General features: G+C 28.5%; 1 protein-coding gene across 1 annotated transcript in view; it reads right to left on the bottom strand.

Annotated features, from left to right (window-relative positions):
* LOC107441932 (tachykinin-like peptides receptor 99D) overlaps positions 1-19,881 on the bottom strand; it is a 102,722-nt gene extending 82,841 nt beyond the window's left edge. Inside the window, exon 1 of the mRNA XM_016055355.4 lies at positions 18,577-19,881. Within this exon, the coding sequence (XP_015910841.1) occupies positions 18,577-18,968 (392 nt within the window). The 5' untranslated portion in view covers positions 18,969-19,881. The remainder of the gene's footprint in view (positions 1-18,576) is intronic.
* Between the last annotated feature and the right edge of the window lie 214 nt (positions 19,882-20,095).

Raw genomic sequence — 20,095 nt, 5'->3', positions numbered from 1 at the left:
CTTATATTCAATGTTCGAAGTAGTTTTGTTGAGCTCTTGTTGAACTGCAAGTTTGTTATTGTGTCTTAAGCAATATATAGCGGACAAGATAAAAACCGGACCACCTTGATGAACTTTTGATGTAATGATCTGATCTCCACCTTCTAGTACTTAATCTTAATGATTCGAGGAGATAATCTCTATATACTAATTTAATTCAAGCAGGCAATATTTTAGGTTAAGAAATTCAGACAAAAAACTCTACTTTTCCTGAATAAATAGCTTTGAGCATTTGATACATCTTAACAAGCAGCTTCAGTTCTTTTGCTTTATCTATACTGTCGTAAATAAATTAGTTATATGTAAAAATAAATTATTAGTTTATGTAAAAATAAATAATGATCATAAATAAAATAGTCAAATCTCATTTTCACAAATAGTGCAGTTTGTTAGCAGCAGCGAACGTGAAGACGTTTGCGGAGCGGTTCATGTAATGGGATACCTGCAAGTGACGTAGTGGGGCATCGCGATCTTGAATGGTTGCTGAAAAGTGACATTTGGTTACGTTAGCAACTGTTCTTTCCGTTCTATTTCGAGTAAGGCATGTCCATCAAGTATTAATTATCTCAAGTGACACATTCGAAATTCTTTCACAGAGATTCTATTTCAAAGATATCAATTCGTTCATTATATGTGTATACAGAGATTTTGCACAAAGACAGGCACAAAACCTCGTGGAGCATAAACAAACAAATTATGCATCAACGTTGCTAGGTACTCAAGACAAAAATATTTATATTGGCTGCAATAAAATACATTAACAAATAATAAATCTAAGTTTAGTAAAGGAAGAATACGAGAATGAATTATATTTCAACTAATTCGATGCAAGGAATATCTCATAACTTAAGGATTTGCATTCCATTAGTTATGAGATATTGCTTGACATTTAAGCTACAATAATTCGATAAAAAATATTTGTTAAAATAATAATATTTAGGAAGAGTGGTTTTAACAATTAAAAAGTTAGATTGTAAAGTGGAAGTGAGTGAGTGTCAGATTAAGTACTATTCTGATACGAACTTGTGGCGTAAAATTCTCGAGAAGATAACAATGTAACCAAAACGACAGTTCATATTTATTTTCCATCGCCAATTTTTAATCTTTTAAAATGTAAATGATGCATGATATTAGGCAAATCAACTTTATGAAATGTTGTTCATGCAAAAAATTATTGCTTATAGTCTATGCAAGATGTATGTATTTTTTTTATTTCTAATTCTTTCTCATGAATCGCAATCTAAACTATTGTTCATTAAAAAAATTATAATAAAATTAACTAGCCAAAATCTAACTAGCTATTATTAGCATTATTTATAAATAATGTATTTTATCCTTATCATTTTATTGAAAGATTAAATAGTTACTGCTATTTAAATACCAAGAAATATCTAATAGACTAAAATTTACAGTTCATTAAACAAAATTATATTAAAACATTTAGTAAACAAAAAAGAAATGTTTTATCAGGGAGAACAAGAAAAGTCCATTTTGCGATTCAAATTTCAAGTGTCTCGTTATTATTTGGATTCCTTGCCACCAGACCACTGTGCCATTCCCAAACTATAATATATAAAGATATGTAAAGGTGCCCATATGCTTGAATTTTCAAATGTATCTTTCTCGAAATTGGCTGGCTAGTGCGTTCTATTACTTTGAGTATGGATTACCCTAAAAGCATCGTGTGGAATTTCAATTCGCTGGCTCGCTACTGGTGATCAATTATTCAAGGCTAGCGAATAAGTTTTGTCTTGTAAATTAGTATGTTTCAAACTGCCATATTATTCTCAGAGTTTGTTGCGGACAAATATTGAAAATTGTGACACGTTCTTAAGACTTTAAGCGGACATGCGTATTGATGTACATCATGAAAAGATAGAAATTTATGTCATCATATATGTTGAAATCTATGAAAATTTTCATCAATTTTCATCTTCCCACGACTACAGAAACGACTAAAATTTGGGACCTTATTTAAAATATGTGTAATTAAACCTTCGTGTAATTAAATCCAAATCTCTTTGATGAATGAGTGGATATTATGTTATCATAAAGGGTAGAATTTAAGTTTATATTAATTTAATTAACATGGGCTCAGATGTTGGTGAAGTTCAATGAAACATTTTCAACATGTTTCCCAAATTTGTTTAAGAGTTTAGGATTTTGTGCTACAGTTTTCAGATCCTACATTCTTTTATGGTTTTTGCAAGCGAAAAGTTCTAAAACTATATCAGATGAAAGTTTAAAAATTTCTCACATTAATCTTTAAAAAAACAGCGTGCAAAATTTTTTGCCCTGCTTCTACCTTTGAAAATGAAATTTTATGTCCTGTCTTATATACTAGTTTCATTGCAAAGAGATTTTCCGATGCCGTGACCTCTCCTTGCATGGTATAGGTTTTCCTGCATAAATAAAGTTATTCCCCATGGTATTATATAGAAAGTGGGTGAGTAGAAGGGTGGGGATCTTAATGAAGATCAAACCATGGACTTACTGCCGTCAATGCAAATTAATTCTATCCATCTGACCATTAAGAATTCATATCTGTACGTAAAATCTTATTTATTATAATAAACCGTTTTTTGATTTTGCACATTGCATAAAATAAAATTTGGAGGCTTTTGACATAAGGCTCATTCTTATAGCACACTTATAGCATTCTTTTTATTGAGTTCCAGCGCAGAGTTGGCCAAAAATGCAATCGATTACATTTTTTGATTACAGTAATCAATTACTTGTAATCATGATTACAATTTTCAAAAATTTTGATTACAGCTGTAATCATGATTACAATATTGATTACAGTAATCAATTACTTGTAATCGTGATTACAAAGTTTGATTACAGCTGTAATCATGATTACATAGTCGATTACAATAATCAATTACTTGTAATCATGATTACAATTTTCAAAAAATTTTGATTACAGCTGTAATCATGATTACAATTTTGATTACAGTAATCAATTACTTGTAATCATGATTCCAAGTAATTGCGATTACAAGTAATCACAACAAAAACGATTACAAGTAATTATGATTACAAGTAATCAAAATATATGATTACATGTAATCATGATTACATGCAATCTAATTACACGATTACAAGACTATTGTATTCTTATAAATGATTATATTTTACAGTAGATAGTAGAATGTATTTTATAATGATACATTTTGCACGTATTAACACGCACTGCATTTTGTACGTATTTGTATACGTACAAATGAATGTAACTGAAATGTATGTACATATGATTTTATCTAGTGCATATGTTCAGACATTTTAGTATCACACACATGTACATACACTTATATTGTAGGTATAAAATATATGTACGTATGTATATAGATAATAATTACGTATGTATGTGCAAACAATGTAGGCATGTACATTTATACACAATGAATATATGCATTTTATGCAAATATTTGTGTATGTAAAATGTATATCTATGTTCATGTACGCATGTATATAGAAGTACTTGTGTTTGTACGAACATACATACATTGTCTGTACAATGTATGCCCCATGCATGTATGTGCAATTTATTTATGAACAGTACAATATATGTATGCATGTACAATATAGGTATATCTGTAGGATGTACAATATATGTATGTATACATGTACATGATATGCATGTCCAGTGTATTTATGTGCATGTACATAATATGTTCATGCTCAATGTAAGTATCCAAATATGCATAATACATTTGTGAACTATTGTACGTACATTGGGCGTATTTATATTTCACATATATTCATACATGCATTCGACATGCATAACGTACGTACACACATTTGAGATGCATATATTGTACAGATGTATATACATATAGCGTACAGATGTATATACATATAGCGTACAGATGTATATTCATATAATGTACATATGATGAAATGAACATATAATGTTCATATAATGTACATATATGTGTACATATACAGTACGTATGTGCATAAATATATTGGGCATAATTCTTTCGTACAAATTTTACATGTGCACATGCATGCTATCTCTATCTATGCATATGGTGCAATGTATATATTACAATGAATGTATCCACACATGTACAATACACGTATGTTCCATGTATGCATATCCATATGTACTATATATGCACGTACAATACATGAATGTAAGTACATACATTGTACATGTGTACATACATTACACGTATACATATGTACATTACATTTATGTCTAAATATGTGTACAATGCAATAAATAAAATGCATGTAAGTTAACTTTTAATGACTCAAGCAAGTTAAATGACAAAATCAAACGATATTTAAATTTAGTTTTCAGCTTTAATTGTTCTATATCATTTTGAAATTCTCTGAATAAAAAATTATTTTCAGGTATTTTCATGAAATGTTTGACAATACAGATTTATTTTTTTTATAACATTATGCATGATTCAAAGAAATTTTTTAAATGGTAAGAAAAACGGTAAATTTTATGTGTGGAATTAATATTTAGAAATTCAAAATGAAATTATCGTTTGCTTTCTAAAAAATATGAGGTCGAGTTTCATATACCTTAGAATAATTTTAAAACAAATTTTAATAACTTTACTCATATAAATTTTTTTAATGTATGCACAATGTATGTGTATATTGTAATTACATATATTTAAATGTACGCACGTATTTGTACATTACTTGTAATTATGTTCATGTATACGTTGTATGCACATGCATACATTGTGCATATAACTATTTTTTTGTACATCTATGCATTACATGCGCATAAGTATTAACAAAGTATGTAGTTATACAAGTACATACGTAAGTTGTACATAAGTACATACTTTGCTTGCACATATATTAATGTACATATAAATATGCATGTATACATGTACGCATTTTATTTACGCAACTATGTGCATATATTGTACCTTTAAATAACATTTTTACATATTGTACGCAAATACGTACAATTTTATATACAAACGTACATTGTATATACGTGCTATTATCGTAAATTTATACAATATATGCACTTAAGTACATAAAAGCATGCAAACGCATAAACATTATTTTCATATACGTTCATACATACATTGTCTATGTATACAAAGATACAAAACATTGCCTTTTTGTACAAACTAACATACATGCGTACATGTATCATAAATGCATAATTATATGTACTAAGCATATGCGCATTGCATTAAGTATATTACAATATAATTATAAATATTGTACGTACAAACAACGTTTGTGCATACATTGTATGTATAGGAATCACAAATTGTACGTTCATGCGTGCGTACATTCTATGTACATAAAAATATGTAAACACATGAATACTTACATAAAAAATTTGACTATAGTATACAATCGTAATAACTTGTAATCGTATAGTTTGATTACAAGTAATCACAATTACATGTAATCAAATTACATGTAATCATGATTACATGTAATCATATATTTTGATTACTTGTAATCATAATTACTTGTAATCGTTTTTGTTGTGATTACTTGTAATCGCAATTACTTGTAATCATGATTACAAGTAATTGATTACTGTAATCAAAATTGTAATCATGATTACAGCTGTAATCAAAATTTTTTGAAAGTTGTAATCACGATTACAAGTAATTGATTACTTGTAATCGTGATTACAAGTAATTGATTACTGTAATCAAAATTGTAATCATGATTACAGCTCTAATCAAAATTTTTTGAAAGTTGTAATCACGATTACAAGTAATTGATTACTTGTAATCGTGATTACAAGTAATTGATTACATAGTTGTAATTATCTGTAATCAATTACAGTTGTAATCGATTACTGTAATCAACGGCCAACTCTGTTCCAGCGAATGTTTACTAAGAATTGAAAATCAATTTCAAAAAGAAATAATAAGAAACATTATTTAAGAATGTTTAATGCTTTAAATGACACTAAATGTTATAAATGCTAAATGCTATAAATGAAAATAAATTGCGTTTAACAAATATATATTGAAAAAGATACACGTTTTACAAGGCGTGCGTTTTTATTGATGTTTCTAAAACAGACTTTTGAAAATTACCTGGTTTTGTTTCCTTCAGTAAATTTCTGTAAAAACTTACACCTTGAAATATCTAGTAATTGTAAGTATGACATGTTTAACCTTTTCACAAGATATTAAGAATATTATAAACCGAAAGTATCAAATATTATAGTAACTATAAACTTTGTAGTATCATATTTTGTCAACAAAAGCTTCCGCATTGTAAGGAAAGCTTAAAGGTAAAGAAGGAAAGTTTGGGAGTGCTGTTAGAAAGATGCTTTGTTGAAGATGTTCGGAGGAGATTCTTCATATGCTTGCATTATATTTTATGAGAATTTACTAGAATCGTATTTGTGGAAATAATTTAGTGAAGTATTTCTTCTTAATCAGCTACATCAATATTGATTTTATAATACACTTAGCATAGTATTTGTCAGAACGTTTAAGAACAAAATATAGCGTCACTGATAAAAGTAAGAAAAATTAAGAAATACTTAAACGTGCAACCAACGCCAATATCAGAACGTCACCTGTGAATTTTATTTTTATTTTAATTTATTTTCTAACAGAATGAGACTGGCCTTTATTTGAAGAGGTTTAAAATACTTGTAGATGTATTTTAAACGTGTATAAATGATGTATGAATATGTGTTTTTATTGTATTTTTTATTTTCCAATTCTACTAAACCACATTTTTTAATTAAATTATATATGACGCTGCTGGTTCCGACCCAAACAGCCGGGCAGTTTTCTTGACAGACAAAATTAAAACTAAAATTCTCCAGGGGGGGAATGAACACTTTAATAATTTACTTCATGCAGAGAGCTTACAAATTGAGGATCAGAGTTCATCTAATACTAACCCAGATAGTATTACCTCCTCTCATCATTTGAGGTAGAATAGGGAATAAAAGAGAGATAACAACGCATCTTTACCAGACATAATATCGACCAATTGGTACATATAAATTAGCAAAAATTGATAGCTTTAGATAGTTGGACTCCAAGGTTAGTATTTGACAACAACATCACATTTGAAATTCAGAGCAGATACAATGCTGCCAACAGATGCTTTTACAGATTTAAGATATATCTAACTTAATTAAAAGGAAGACCAAGCTATTAATTTATAAATCTCTAATCAGACATATACTCACATACTCATCAGGAACTTGGACAATGATACAAAAAGATGAAAATGTTGTTGGAGTCTTTGAGCAGCGGATACTAAGAGTAATATAGATATTTGGTAATTATGTAAGATATTTGGTAAAATACAAGTTGATGGTTTATGGCACAAACTCTTGAATTTAGAATCGAAAGAATTAAATGGGCTGCTCATGTAATTAGAATGAACAAAGAACGTCCAACACGGAAAATATTCTTAGCCAGGCATCTGAGGTCGACCCAACCTCAGATGACACTGACTGCTTAAAAAGGGATCTCGTCATTTTAAGAATGACTAATTGGAAGACCATGGACAAAAATGAAGAAACCTAGAAGAAAATTCTTTGGAAAGCCATGGCCTATCCAAGGTTATCGTGTTTCTGAGCAAGGAGGGATACGTTAATGTATTTTACGTTTCATTTTCTTTCAGTAAATTTCTAAAATGTCTATGAAAACGGAAGGAAAAATTGTTATTGATGAAAACACTTATCACAAACATAAATCTATTACTTTCACCATTTTAATATTGATTTATCAATATGACTTTTTTCTAAAATCTCTTTTTATCGGAAATTTCTTAGAATCAAACGAAAGTTAGACCAATTCAAAATTATTGAAGCACTTTCTAAAACTATTTTATACGAAAGATATTTTTATTCAAAATGAAATATTTTGAATACTTATTTTCATTTTAAATATTTTCTTATTATTTAAAATATTTTCTTATTATATAATGATTAGTATATAATAATTCATTTTACGGACATTCTCATTGAAAAAATGTTATAAAATATGTTGAAATTTTTTTTTGTTAAAAATATTTTTTGTTTAAATTAATTGGAATTTTTGTAAAAAAATATCCATGAAACTAATTATTATATATTATAAATTATATATTATTGAACATGTATATACAGGCTATTGTGATTATACTTATTTACGAACTATTAGGGCATTTAAAGTTTAGCGATACACGACTAAATTTGGTACCTTTTTTTTAATATTTGCATGAAGAAAAAAAAAATTGTAGACAAAATCTTATTTGTTTTGTTCAAGTAATTATTATAATAGGCAACAAAACGAAACGTCTCCAAGTAAAATATGCATTATTGTTATTATTATTATTATTATTAGAACATATATGGAAAACTTTTTTATATAATTTTTTAATTGTAAAAAGCTGAAAAAGAATATTTGATCTATAAAAGTTCATTTTGTACATATTCGGTAAAATATATGGTGTTTTGCTAATTATGTTTTTAATTATAATTTTTGGAGGAAAAAACCCGCAAAAAGTCCAATTTTGAGAAAAAATTTTATCATAAAAGAAAATTCAGTTACAAGCATTAATAAAAAAAATAGTTTCATTGAAATTCATTTTATAAAAAGCAAGAACTTCATATTTAAGAAAAATTATGGTAATTTTTAATTTGAAAATTTTGATTAGGAAAACTTTGAACGAAGATTACTGAATTAAACACACATTGAGATTTTAAATTTCAGGTTTTTAACTAATCGTACTTTCACTAACTTGCAGATTACTACCATAGAACGATTCATATTTTTTGGTAGAAATATTTGAAGAAGTTCGCAATCTGTTCTTTTATTTCATAAAATTATGTCCATATCGCCATGTTTGCTCAATGAAATACACTTTAAATTCGAAAATAAATTAATACAGATACGAACTGTAAAAAAATCTGTTAATTTCACATGAAAGGAAAAGTGTGAGCTGTTGTGTCAGTATAAACAGTTTTTTAAGCAAATGAGTAATGTTTTGATAAAAATTCGGTTATTTTAACAAAAGACTCGCTGTAAAATAGCTATTGCGATGATACAAAGTACTGTGAGTGGAAATTAGAAAATAAATCAATACAGATGCACACTGTAAAAAAATCTGTAAATTTCACATGAAAGGAAAAGTGTCAGCTGTTGTGTCGGTATAAACAGTTCTTTAAGCAAATGAGTACTTTTTTGATAAAACATCGGTTATTTTAACAAAAGACTCTCTGTAAAATAACTATTGCCATGCTGCCAAGTACTGTGAGTGGAACAAGCCGAGAGCACGATTTAGTTTTTTACCACTCAATGCCGGGATTAAAACCCGGGTCACCTTAATGGAATGTGAGCGTATTGACCTCTGAGGCATGGACACTCTTGCGCTTTTTAATAAAAAAAATCTTAAAATGACTTTATCTTAAAAGTCATATGTAAGCACAAATAAGTTTTAAACTATTGTGGTCCACCTTTATTAAAATATCTTGCAATTAAATTGAACAAAAATGTTTGTCCAAACATAGATAACAAATGGGTAGAGTATCAGTTTGATAATAAAGTCGAATCACAACACTTACAAGGATGTTGAAACTTAGAAAAAATAATTGCTTAAAAGTAAGAGTCAGTAAAAAAATAATCGTGAAATGATTTGAAACGAAGATGAAGTTTCCTTACAGAAAGCGAAACTGCATTACAAAAACCAGTATTATAGTTGACAGTTTTAATCCTCTTATGATTAGGGTGAAAACAGAGAAAAACTTTTTAGTGAAGAAAAGCTTTAAGCAGCCAAACATACAGAGAGCGTCTGTAAAATAACGGATTTTTTGTAGCTTACGGTTAACATTAAAAAAAAAAACAGAAATAACTTACTTTTATTGTTAGACAATTATTTTTCACTGTAAAAAGTGCTTTCTTTCATTTTTACAGAAATTAAAATTTATTTTCTTTTTTTTACAGTGTACAATTTTTTTAATGTGCAGTTCTCCTTAATAACAAAACATATATTCCATATATTTCGCTCTGTATGTACGTGCGCTTATATTACTTTGAACTACTACTTTTACCAAAGAAACATATTAAAATCTTCTGCAGCAAAGTTTAGTTGTTCGTGATACCATTTGTTGGAAATCTTCTCTATGCAACGCTAACATGCATACTTCACGTTTTCCCGTTCCTTACTAAGCTCTTAGATTATTATTCACCACAAAACATGACATCATTTTTCATGCCACGTGAAAAATACGACCATGACAGCAAAAATTGTGTAGCAAACGATAAGAAAAAAAAAAGAAATCCTTTCTGCTAAGCTTTGAGAATAAAATGCCTCGGAATATTTTAAGTACAATATTTTTAACTTCTCTTTGCAAGACTTTTCTGTTTCAATATTTCTTGTCTAATATTTCAGGGACTCCACTTTTATCCGAATTCTTTTAAAATAAAGTTTCAGTTTGTAAAATTTATACAGTTGTGTACTAAGACTTAATAGGAATTAAAGGAAATATTTACAATACCTTGATGTTTTTATAAAACAATTACAATATGATTAATTAAAATTGAGAAAATCTTCAATAATATTGATAAATTATTAATTTAAATAAGTTACGTGAAGAAATAGTATCGGGAATGCTTCATTTTAAATTCAATTATGATATATATCTTCGGCAAACGGTTATAAAGCTTAATTACAACTTCTATAAACATTTGAACACAGTCACGAAAGTATTTAACCCTCTGACTGCCATGGTGCATGCGTCAAGCGAAAACTAATGGTGTGACCTATATGCGAATAAGCATTTCTGGAACAAGCTATCGGCTAATGAATTTGGATGTATACTTGCTTTCTCATGTTTATGGACTGAAACTGTTTGTCTCGTTTATATCCAATTCTCAAAGAAATCTCATATTAAGTTACTTAGCAACAAGGAAAGTGAAATATTATTTTCATTTTATCAATAATTTTCTGTCTTAAATTTCTTTCAAATGTTGCCAGAGAGGTGACATTTTTGCATACTGATTGTGACATATTTGGTCCTTGCTTTGACATGTACTTTTTGCAACTGAACTATTACTTTTCTCAACGTTCTTGTTGCTTAAAAGAAAGTTTTTATTTAAATATAAAGTATTTATGTCACTCGTTCCTTGTTTTATTTTATTTATTTATTTTCTTAAATAGACAGTATAACTATCAAATTGTGGTGCTGTGAAACTTCGCTTAGTTGATAAATATAAATAATATATATTGAGAGTAAAAAGAAAAAAAATGCTAGGTTCCATTCTGAAGTGGACAAAATTATAGTAATGGATTGATTACAATACTATAATGTGTTAACCGTAATGTACAGCTAAATACTTATTGCGGGAAAAAGTACTTAAATCTCAGGGATTGCTATTGCCTTTAGCAAACTGCTCACTCGAAAGACTTCAACTGAAGCAGTTAGCAGTAAAAGTGCTAGTTTTTTTGTCTGATAATAAATTAGACTTTAATAAGTGAATAATTCTCATTCCATTGATTTTTCAAAATGGAAAATGTTATTCGCGAAAGAACGAGCATGAAATTTTGCTTTTGCCTTGAAATTCCTGCAAATAATTTTAAAAACTCGGAACAAAGTACGTCTAAGTTTAATATTTTAAAAATAATTTATTTAAAAAAGTGTAGAATTTTTTTATAAATTAAGGGAAATGTTTAAATATTCCATATTAAAATAAGTACTATTATTTCAATGAAGGTTTACGATGAAATTAAAAGAAAACATCTCAAAAAGTTCTCCGACAAGGGGAGTAATTTTTTTCACCTAAATTCCTTACTTTTAGTTAAGATGAAATTTGAAAAATTGTTCATGTAACCAACATGTGATTTTCATAACCTTAAATATTTCGAGAATTTTTTTTGTTGTTTTTTTTATTTGCTTTTCTTTTATTCGGTCACAGGTTTATTTCTTGAACTCGATCTGTCGAAAAGTTTTTGAACTAAGAAGAGGAATTTTGGAAGAAAAAGTTTATGCCCTGTCACATGTATGCGAGCAAATATTGTTTTAATTTTGCAAGAAACATTTCTTTGAAAACGCTCAGTGCATCATTACTTAAAATCAGTTTTTTTAAAATTCCTCAGTATATCATTCCGTACATAATACGGAATTTTTTTTAAAAAAAAACAGAAAAATAAAAAATACTAGAAGTCTTTTTGCCGTCATCTTTAAATGAAACCAGCGTTAAAACTTTTTTACAATCTATTATTATGCTATTTCAATGATCAAAATTTAAAAGTCTCGAACAGTAATGTAAGAAACAATTCTTTGCCTTTCTTCTGCAAAAGTTGATTTTTTTAAAAGTATTTATAGATATTTTATATTTACCTTATGTTTACTGTAAAAAAACACAACAGTATTAACCACATAAAGATTTTATGTATGGAAAACTCCATTTATACCCTCATAAATACCCACACAAAAATCATATTTTTCTCAAATTATAATGGAGTGGAAAAACGCGTTCTTAGGAAGTTATCCTCTAGTGCAAACGCATGACGGTTCACTCACTTTTCCTTAAGAACATATTAGGAACCGTATTTAGTTTTTTAAATGTAAACCATAAATATACACCGTAAGAAAATGGGTACTTCAAGTTTGAAAAATTTTCTTTTTTATAGATATATTACTGCTTTTCGCAAAATATTTTAAAGCGAACGTTTCCTCAAACTGTGGAAGTTGTTATATTCGCCTGTTTAATGATACGAATTTCGTACCATCGTTATGTTAATACAACACCTCGACAAAATTGATTAGAAAACATAATCATAGAGAATATAAATGGGAAATAATGGGTAGAAATCTGAGTCGGGAATAGAAATTAAAAGTAAATCTGCATTACAAGCGAGCGTTCTAAACCCAATTCCATCCCACCACTTATTAAAAATACCTTTAAAATTAGATTAAAAAGTGTTAGATCACTCTCAGAATGTGGTGCCTTACACACGCGTGTAAAAGCAATTCAGATTTCATAACAAAATGATTATTGAAATGTAGGCAGAGAAAAAAAAATTGGTAAAATTAACATTCTGAATAGTAACAACATTTCTGGTAAAACAAACCATAATTATGGTAATCAAAACCGAACTATACGGTATTGAAACCTTTCTTTTAGCAATTTTTTCAATCATACGATAACGGTTCATCGGCAATTATAGAGTTCAAAATTACAGTTCTTTTTACCATGCATTTAGTAAATACAAAAAGTGAAAGTAAATTTAACTGAATAAAGGTTTTATGCCATGCTCTACGGTATCATGATTAAAATTACCAAATTTTTCAGCTTTCACCGAATTTTATCGCATATTATAAAATCTTATTTTATTGTTAATTTTTCTAAAATTATTAAAGCACTTTGATAAAAATTACCGAGCTTTTTGGTGCCCCCATAGAACCAGAAACACAATAAAGTTTACAACATTCTGGCAGTTTTAGCCATACTTTTTTCTCAATGTAAGAAATGAACTAAAACTCAGTAATTTCACAATCTTCTGGATGATTTTTAATAGTTTATAATTGTTTTAAGAGTCTTATAAATCATAATAACGTAAGTTTTGTTCCGTGTCAGAATAACTAAGAATTTTTTTTAACTATCAGGAAACACTTATTTTGCTGATGGATCCATTTTGGCGATAATGCCACGATACATTTCCTAATACTATACGTTTTGATGTCAACCAGCTCAGAGCATTGTAACATATTTCAGAGCTTTTCTTTTTAAAAACTTTACCGGAATTTTGCAAAGGAAATATTAAGTTGGTCAAAAAACTAACACGAGGCAGTCAAAAACAATAAAAACATTCTTAGAACTGCGTCGTCAATGTACAAGTTTTAATGTTGCTGTTTGTAATGACAGTTGGACAAACTATGGTCGTCAGAAATTGGCCAGTTGCGAAGTTTTCCTTTTGCTTGACAAGAGAGCACCACATGGGTGACAAATGGCATCACCACTCAATCGCGAAGCTACTTCTTTTTCTTAGATCAAAAGGGAAAGAAAATTTTCTCCAGATCCCTGTACCTATGGTACTGATCAGCGATCGACCTTAGGAATTTTGATTCAGCAAATTTCACGAGCACGTATATTGCGTGTAATCAGTAGGTCTTAGAAGGATCGAGAATCGAATTCTGGCTCCTTTGAACCGGGACCTCAAACCACTTGGTTACGACCGCCCTAAGTATAAGTGATGGCTTAGTATAGTTTTAAGTTTTGGTTGATGGTCTGTGCATACGTTTGTAATGATTTATAACATTTAAAATCCATATGTATGCAAATGTATGAAAACGATTGGATTGAAAATGGAAGTGTTAAAATATTTTCTGTATCAAAAAACTGTCGACAAGTAACACATATGAGTTATAGAATCTCATTCATCAACAGTTCATTACAGGCTGCAGGAGTTTCCAGCATTTTCAAATCTAAGAATCCTCAATCTATGCATACCAATCTATGAAGACTAACATTTAAGAATGCTTAATCTATGCAGATCAAACAGATATCCAAGACCACCTTTCAAAATTCTGAACTCCAAAATTGTTATTTCTTGATCATGATTTCTAACTAGTGCTGCTTTTACAATTATATTTTTTCAGCGTCCATAAAACATTTCTTAGTAAGTAACTAATATATTAAAAAAAGTGATGATCAAAACATGTTGCTGGACAAAATAATAAACTATATATTTGATAAAATATTAAATTATCGCAAAATCTCTTCAAAGTTCATAATATGGAGGAATTAAGTTTAAAAAGGATAAATTTAAGGAAATACCGTATTAAAATAGTTGTAAATTGTAAAGTATTATGATTTAAATGGCTTCAAATGTTCAAAGCGAGTATATGAAGTCGTCCGGTTAATTGTTTGAACTATAGAAGTATCATTCCGTTTACTTTATTGATATCCCTATCAAAAGAAAAATATGAAACAGATGCAATTTAATAATTTATAAATTTAATAGGGTTCAATAGTGACTTCTCTAAATCAAACTTGTTGAATTTCTGAAGGCCGAGTAGAGATTGATATTTTACTTTTCGTAAAAGCGTATTTTATGCCGCATGGCGACCAATTATATTTTCTCATCTGAAATGTCTTACCAGTATTATAAAGATCACTTTATCATGTAATCCGAAGGATATTCATGAAAACCTGGTATTGCCAAAATTTATCACCCCCAGTGCTGATCATAACTTCATTTTACTTTCCTACATAGGTGTTACAGCTGCAAGTTATTCAGATTTTTACTAGGTCATTCAATATTTCATGTTATTTTATTTTATTTATTTTTCGTAACTTTTCCCTTATGTATTCAAATGTTTTCCGCTTCGGTAATATTGGAATACATTCAGAGAGCACTATAAATACCCGAACAGGGGTAAAGCCTGGCTATTCCGTTCTGGACATTATTTTTTCCCCTCCATTTTTCTTTCATTTAATATATATGTTTTAGAATGTAGACAAATTTTTGAGTTTATTATTTCGAGTCAAAATTAAGCACGAACTCACATAAATATATATATATAGGAATACGTTTTATTTACTGCGCATAAGCTGCGAGTACATAGAACTCATAAAATAAGTTAAAAATATAGAGAATAGATGGAAAAATATATAAAGATTTTTTAAAAAGTAAAGAAAAAAATATTAAAAAATTATCATAAGAAATATTTATGAATTTGAAATAAATAAAATTCAATACAATATTGTATTGATGTATTTTACTTTGGCCTTTTTAATACAACATATTTCGGATCTTCAGATATAGATTTTTTCGGATATAATCGTGCGAGCTGATGACGAGAATATATTTTTTCCTTATTTAATTTTTCAACTTATTTGTTTTAAATTTTTAAATATTTCTTAAAAAGATCTTTTAATATTTTATATATATATATATATTATATGTACTATGCAAAAGCAATTAGAATTATTTAAGACAACAAACCTATGTAAACCTATTAAAAAAGATGATAATTTAACGCTAGAACGGAACACAAAACTATGTAAGTGCACTTTTAATTATCATAATACTTAAAAAATTGTGTCGTGTTAGTGTACTGTTCACGATAAAAAGCAAAAATTCATTCAAAAATGTGTGCGTAAATATAGTGTATATGAGAAATTACAACTCGTAATTACAACTCGTTACTGAAAACAGTCAAAATTTTAGTTGGTAAAAATCTATCTATATATATATTTTACTTACACGGCGACAAAAAAACGCCTCATTACACCACCCCGAATGGCAACGCTAGAAAATCGACCAATGATTGCCGCCAAATCTAGCTGAGGTGGCTCAACATATAGCCCTTTTAAAAACGGAAATTGAAATAACCTGAGAGAGCATCAGCTGCTGCAATCCCATACTATTAAGCTAGGCAGAAGTGAGTAGTCTTTGTCGATAGATCTCTATTTTAGTATTTTGTCGAAAGCACTTTTTTTCATGAATTTATATATATCGAATTTTTTCTACGATTTTTGATTTATATCACGAATTTATTTGTTTTATTATTGTTATTAGTTATTCATTGAAAAATTAGTCTCAGTCGTGCTGTTACGCTTTTACGCACTATAGCACATTTCTAATAGGTTTAACGAATTACATGTTTGAATTCAAATTTATTTTAATGACTTAGTATTTACTAAAAATATGTAATTTTTTTTTAAAAAAAGAGTTGTTATATGGATTTGAAAGATCGTTTTGAATTCTTAGAATTTTGTGCATTTGCAATATACCTAAGGTACTAGCGAGCGAAGCGAGCTTGGTGTGCGAAGCCAACCATATAAAATTCCGTAGCAATTTTCTGGGGTTGGCGAGCGTTAACGAGCTGGGGGCGAAGCCCACTAGTTTATATTAATGTTTTAAATAATATTTTGATTTTTTAAAACTTTTCTCTTTAACTGAAATTTGAAATTTAAAAATTTTTTCCGCCAACTAACATGTAACTATAGAATTAAAGCAAGAATAAAATTTCCAATATAGTTGAGAGTTAAACGTGTTTGTTGTAAAAGAAATGGAAAATAAAGGTTTTTATAAAATAATAATATTTTATGCAGAGAAATGTGGAACATTTATTCAAAAACGTAATTAATGTTTTGTGAAGATTGTGATTTCTACGGACAAATATGACTCTTTAACATCCACTCCAAAAGCATTAATTTAATGATTTTTAGCATTAAGGATTCTTTTCACATTAATTACATTCGTAGTTTACGCTCTGCGAAATAATTTAAGTATCTGTAACTTATCTTTATTGAAAAGCATTCGCTCACTAATTCCATATTTTGCATTTGTTTATAAGAATCACTCTACCAATAAAACAGCCAATTATATTAAGGTTAACTTAAAATTTATTTTTCTTTAAAGGTCTTAAAAAAGGTTCCGATAAGTCCCAATTTTGATCCAAAACAAACAGTTTATTCCTTGATAACAACATTAACAACATATCGTTGTATGTTTGTATTTCATGTGCAAAATTTATTTCTTACGGGATAGTTAAGATTTAACAATGAAATTTTTACAATAAAATTTTCACTTCAATTTTTAGAAATGCTAAGATATCTGACCATTTTTAGTGTCTTGTCTTTTTAGGTATTTTGATATAACAGAAATATACATTAATCACTCTAAGTAAAGCATTTCTATGAGAAAACATGACATAGAGCATCAATGATTCCGAACAAAACATTTTTTAACGCTTACGATTTTCTAACTTTATGAAGCAGTTACATATCAATTTTAAACAAGTACGTATATAGAATGAATATAAATGTTGCGTTCTTTTGTAATTTTTACAATAGTTGACAAAATAAGATTTATAAGTGTTTACTTTTTAAGAGATACAAGCACTTAAAATTCACAATGGAAAATCCAAAATAAATATGAAAAGTTCAGGAATTTTATAATTAAGTTAAAGTTAATCACTCTAATTATCGAAAAAATATTTTTTTATATAACTAAATTACAGATATAATAGAAATGAATGAACTATATTTCATATACATTTATTACTTCGGCTGATTGTAGTTTATTGAACATATTAAGAAGATATGCAGTTTATTGAACATATATTACTGTTATTGTCTGTTCAGTGGCTCTGGTTAAGCCACCGAATACAACTGTAATTGACCATAGCTCGTAAAGATTCTAAAAAATTTAAAGCGAGATTCCAATCATTTGAAATTGATAGCTCTTGCAAATTGAATAATATTTTTCTGAATTGCTCTTATTGCTAAATTAAATGTAGTTGTTAAGCAAGTACTTCCTATAACTAAATGCTCGAGCAATTGATTAGTCATAGGTTAAAGAAATGTTCATTTAGTTTCTAAAAAAACTGGCTTTGTTTGATCTAGCTTTAATAATCATAGAATAATTAATTCTTTCATATTTGAACTATTAAATTAACACTATAAGTATTTGGTTATATGGTTGGTAAAGGTTATAATAAAAGAACATCAAACAAAAAAAAAAAGGAATATAGTTTTGAATAGGCACTGACTGAAAATTTGACATTAAAACATGCAAAACGGAACATTTTTCTTTAACTGAAGTCTTATATCTTACCTGTCTATAGATATGGCCATCAGAGTGAAAACAGATGCCGCAACGGACACTATGGCGATGAAATTAGATATTTTGCAGTAAGCCTCTCCGAATGGCCAGTCTCCATCTAGCATGTAGATAAAGTTGAAGATGACATTCAACGTGGATACCATTGTGTCAGCAAAACTCAAGTTGACTAAGAAATAGTTCGTGACGCTTCTCATGCGCTTATGAGCTAGGACGATCCACATGACTATCACATTACCACCTGTAGCAACAAATATCATGCTTCCGAATATTAGAGTCCAGACTAATTGCTGCCACCACGGTAGAATAAATACATTACGTTCTGGAACTTCCTCTGTTGCATTCTGAACAGATACTGTCTCATTCATCTCCATGAAATCCTCCATGATAATTTATTTCAATTATTTATTAATTTTAGCATAATATTTCAATTTTTTTATACCATTGTATTGGCATACTCGCAATAAATCTGTCTTTATCATTTATCAAGTTTCGTTTCTAGACATTCGTTAATCTAAATGTTTTTTCGTATAGATAAATTTAATTAATACCGGTGCGTCATTAGCGAGCCAATCTTAAGGTTTCAAATGCTTTGAATTTGAATAATTACAAATAAATTCATCATGGAATTAGTTTTTCTCCAAAAATACATAATGTTTATTGAATGCATATAATATACTTAGCACAATTTTAATCTACAAATAATGGTTTGATAGTCTTATACCAATGAAATAAAAAAAATAATAAATAAAGTTTTAAATGTTAAGCAACATTTCTGGATTTAAACATGCGTATTGTATTGTGCATCATACCCTCATTCATGTGCAAATAATCTAGCGAAACATTCTTAAGCTCTTTACTTAATTTCAAGATAGAATGATAAGTTCGTTCAGGTATGTAGAACATAACTTTATCTCATTACTCTAATTTTAAACTTGTTTTAAAATTCTTCATAAATTTTTAAACTTTTAATTTAGCCGCGAATCGAAATGACATAATATAATGTTAAGAAATAATATTTATGATTCCAAAGTTAGAAATATTTGTTATAGTTTTAAATAAATAATATTTTATCTTATTTTTCTATAAATTCTAATGCATTGTAAAGCATAATGCAATAGGCATCAGTTGCAAAAATATGAATGTTTCTTGTTAACTTTAACATGCTCAAAAACATTTCCAAATCACTTATCAATAGTTCGCGATTCGCTTTTCAAAGAAAGACCGAAGTCAAAACTCGACCCCGTTGTGCGGGTTTCATGAGCGCATCTCACTATATTCAATTCCAAGCTGCGTTCTGTCGACGCAATACGGTAGGGGGCGCTAAATAGTTGGACATTTTATTCTTCTTTATTTGTAACTGGCGCTTGCGCCTTACTTTCCACTTTCTCCACAAGTTTCAGTTGCGAGTGGGTGTTTTAATTTCAACTTGTATTTGCTGTCTCAAGTATGTGTGATTCTATTTTGAGGGATAAGGTACATAGTTAGGGGCTTATATCTCCAAAGAATAAAA

The sequence above is a fragment of the Parasteatoda tepidariorum genome, chromosome 1 (assembly GCF_982258835.1).
Source record: "Parasteatoda tepidariorum strain Cologne lab strain chromosome 1, Ptep-v5.0, whole genome shotgun sequence".
In the NCBI taxonomy this organism is placed as follows: domain Eukaryota; kingdom Metazoa; phylum Arthropoda; class Arachnida; order Araneae; family Theridiidae; genus Parasteatoda; species Parasteatoda tepidariorum.
The sequence above is the reverse complement of the archived record's forward strand: the minus strand, read 5'-3'. Positions and strand labels throughout refer to the sequence as shown.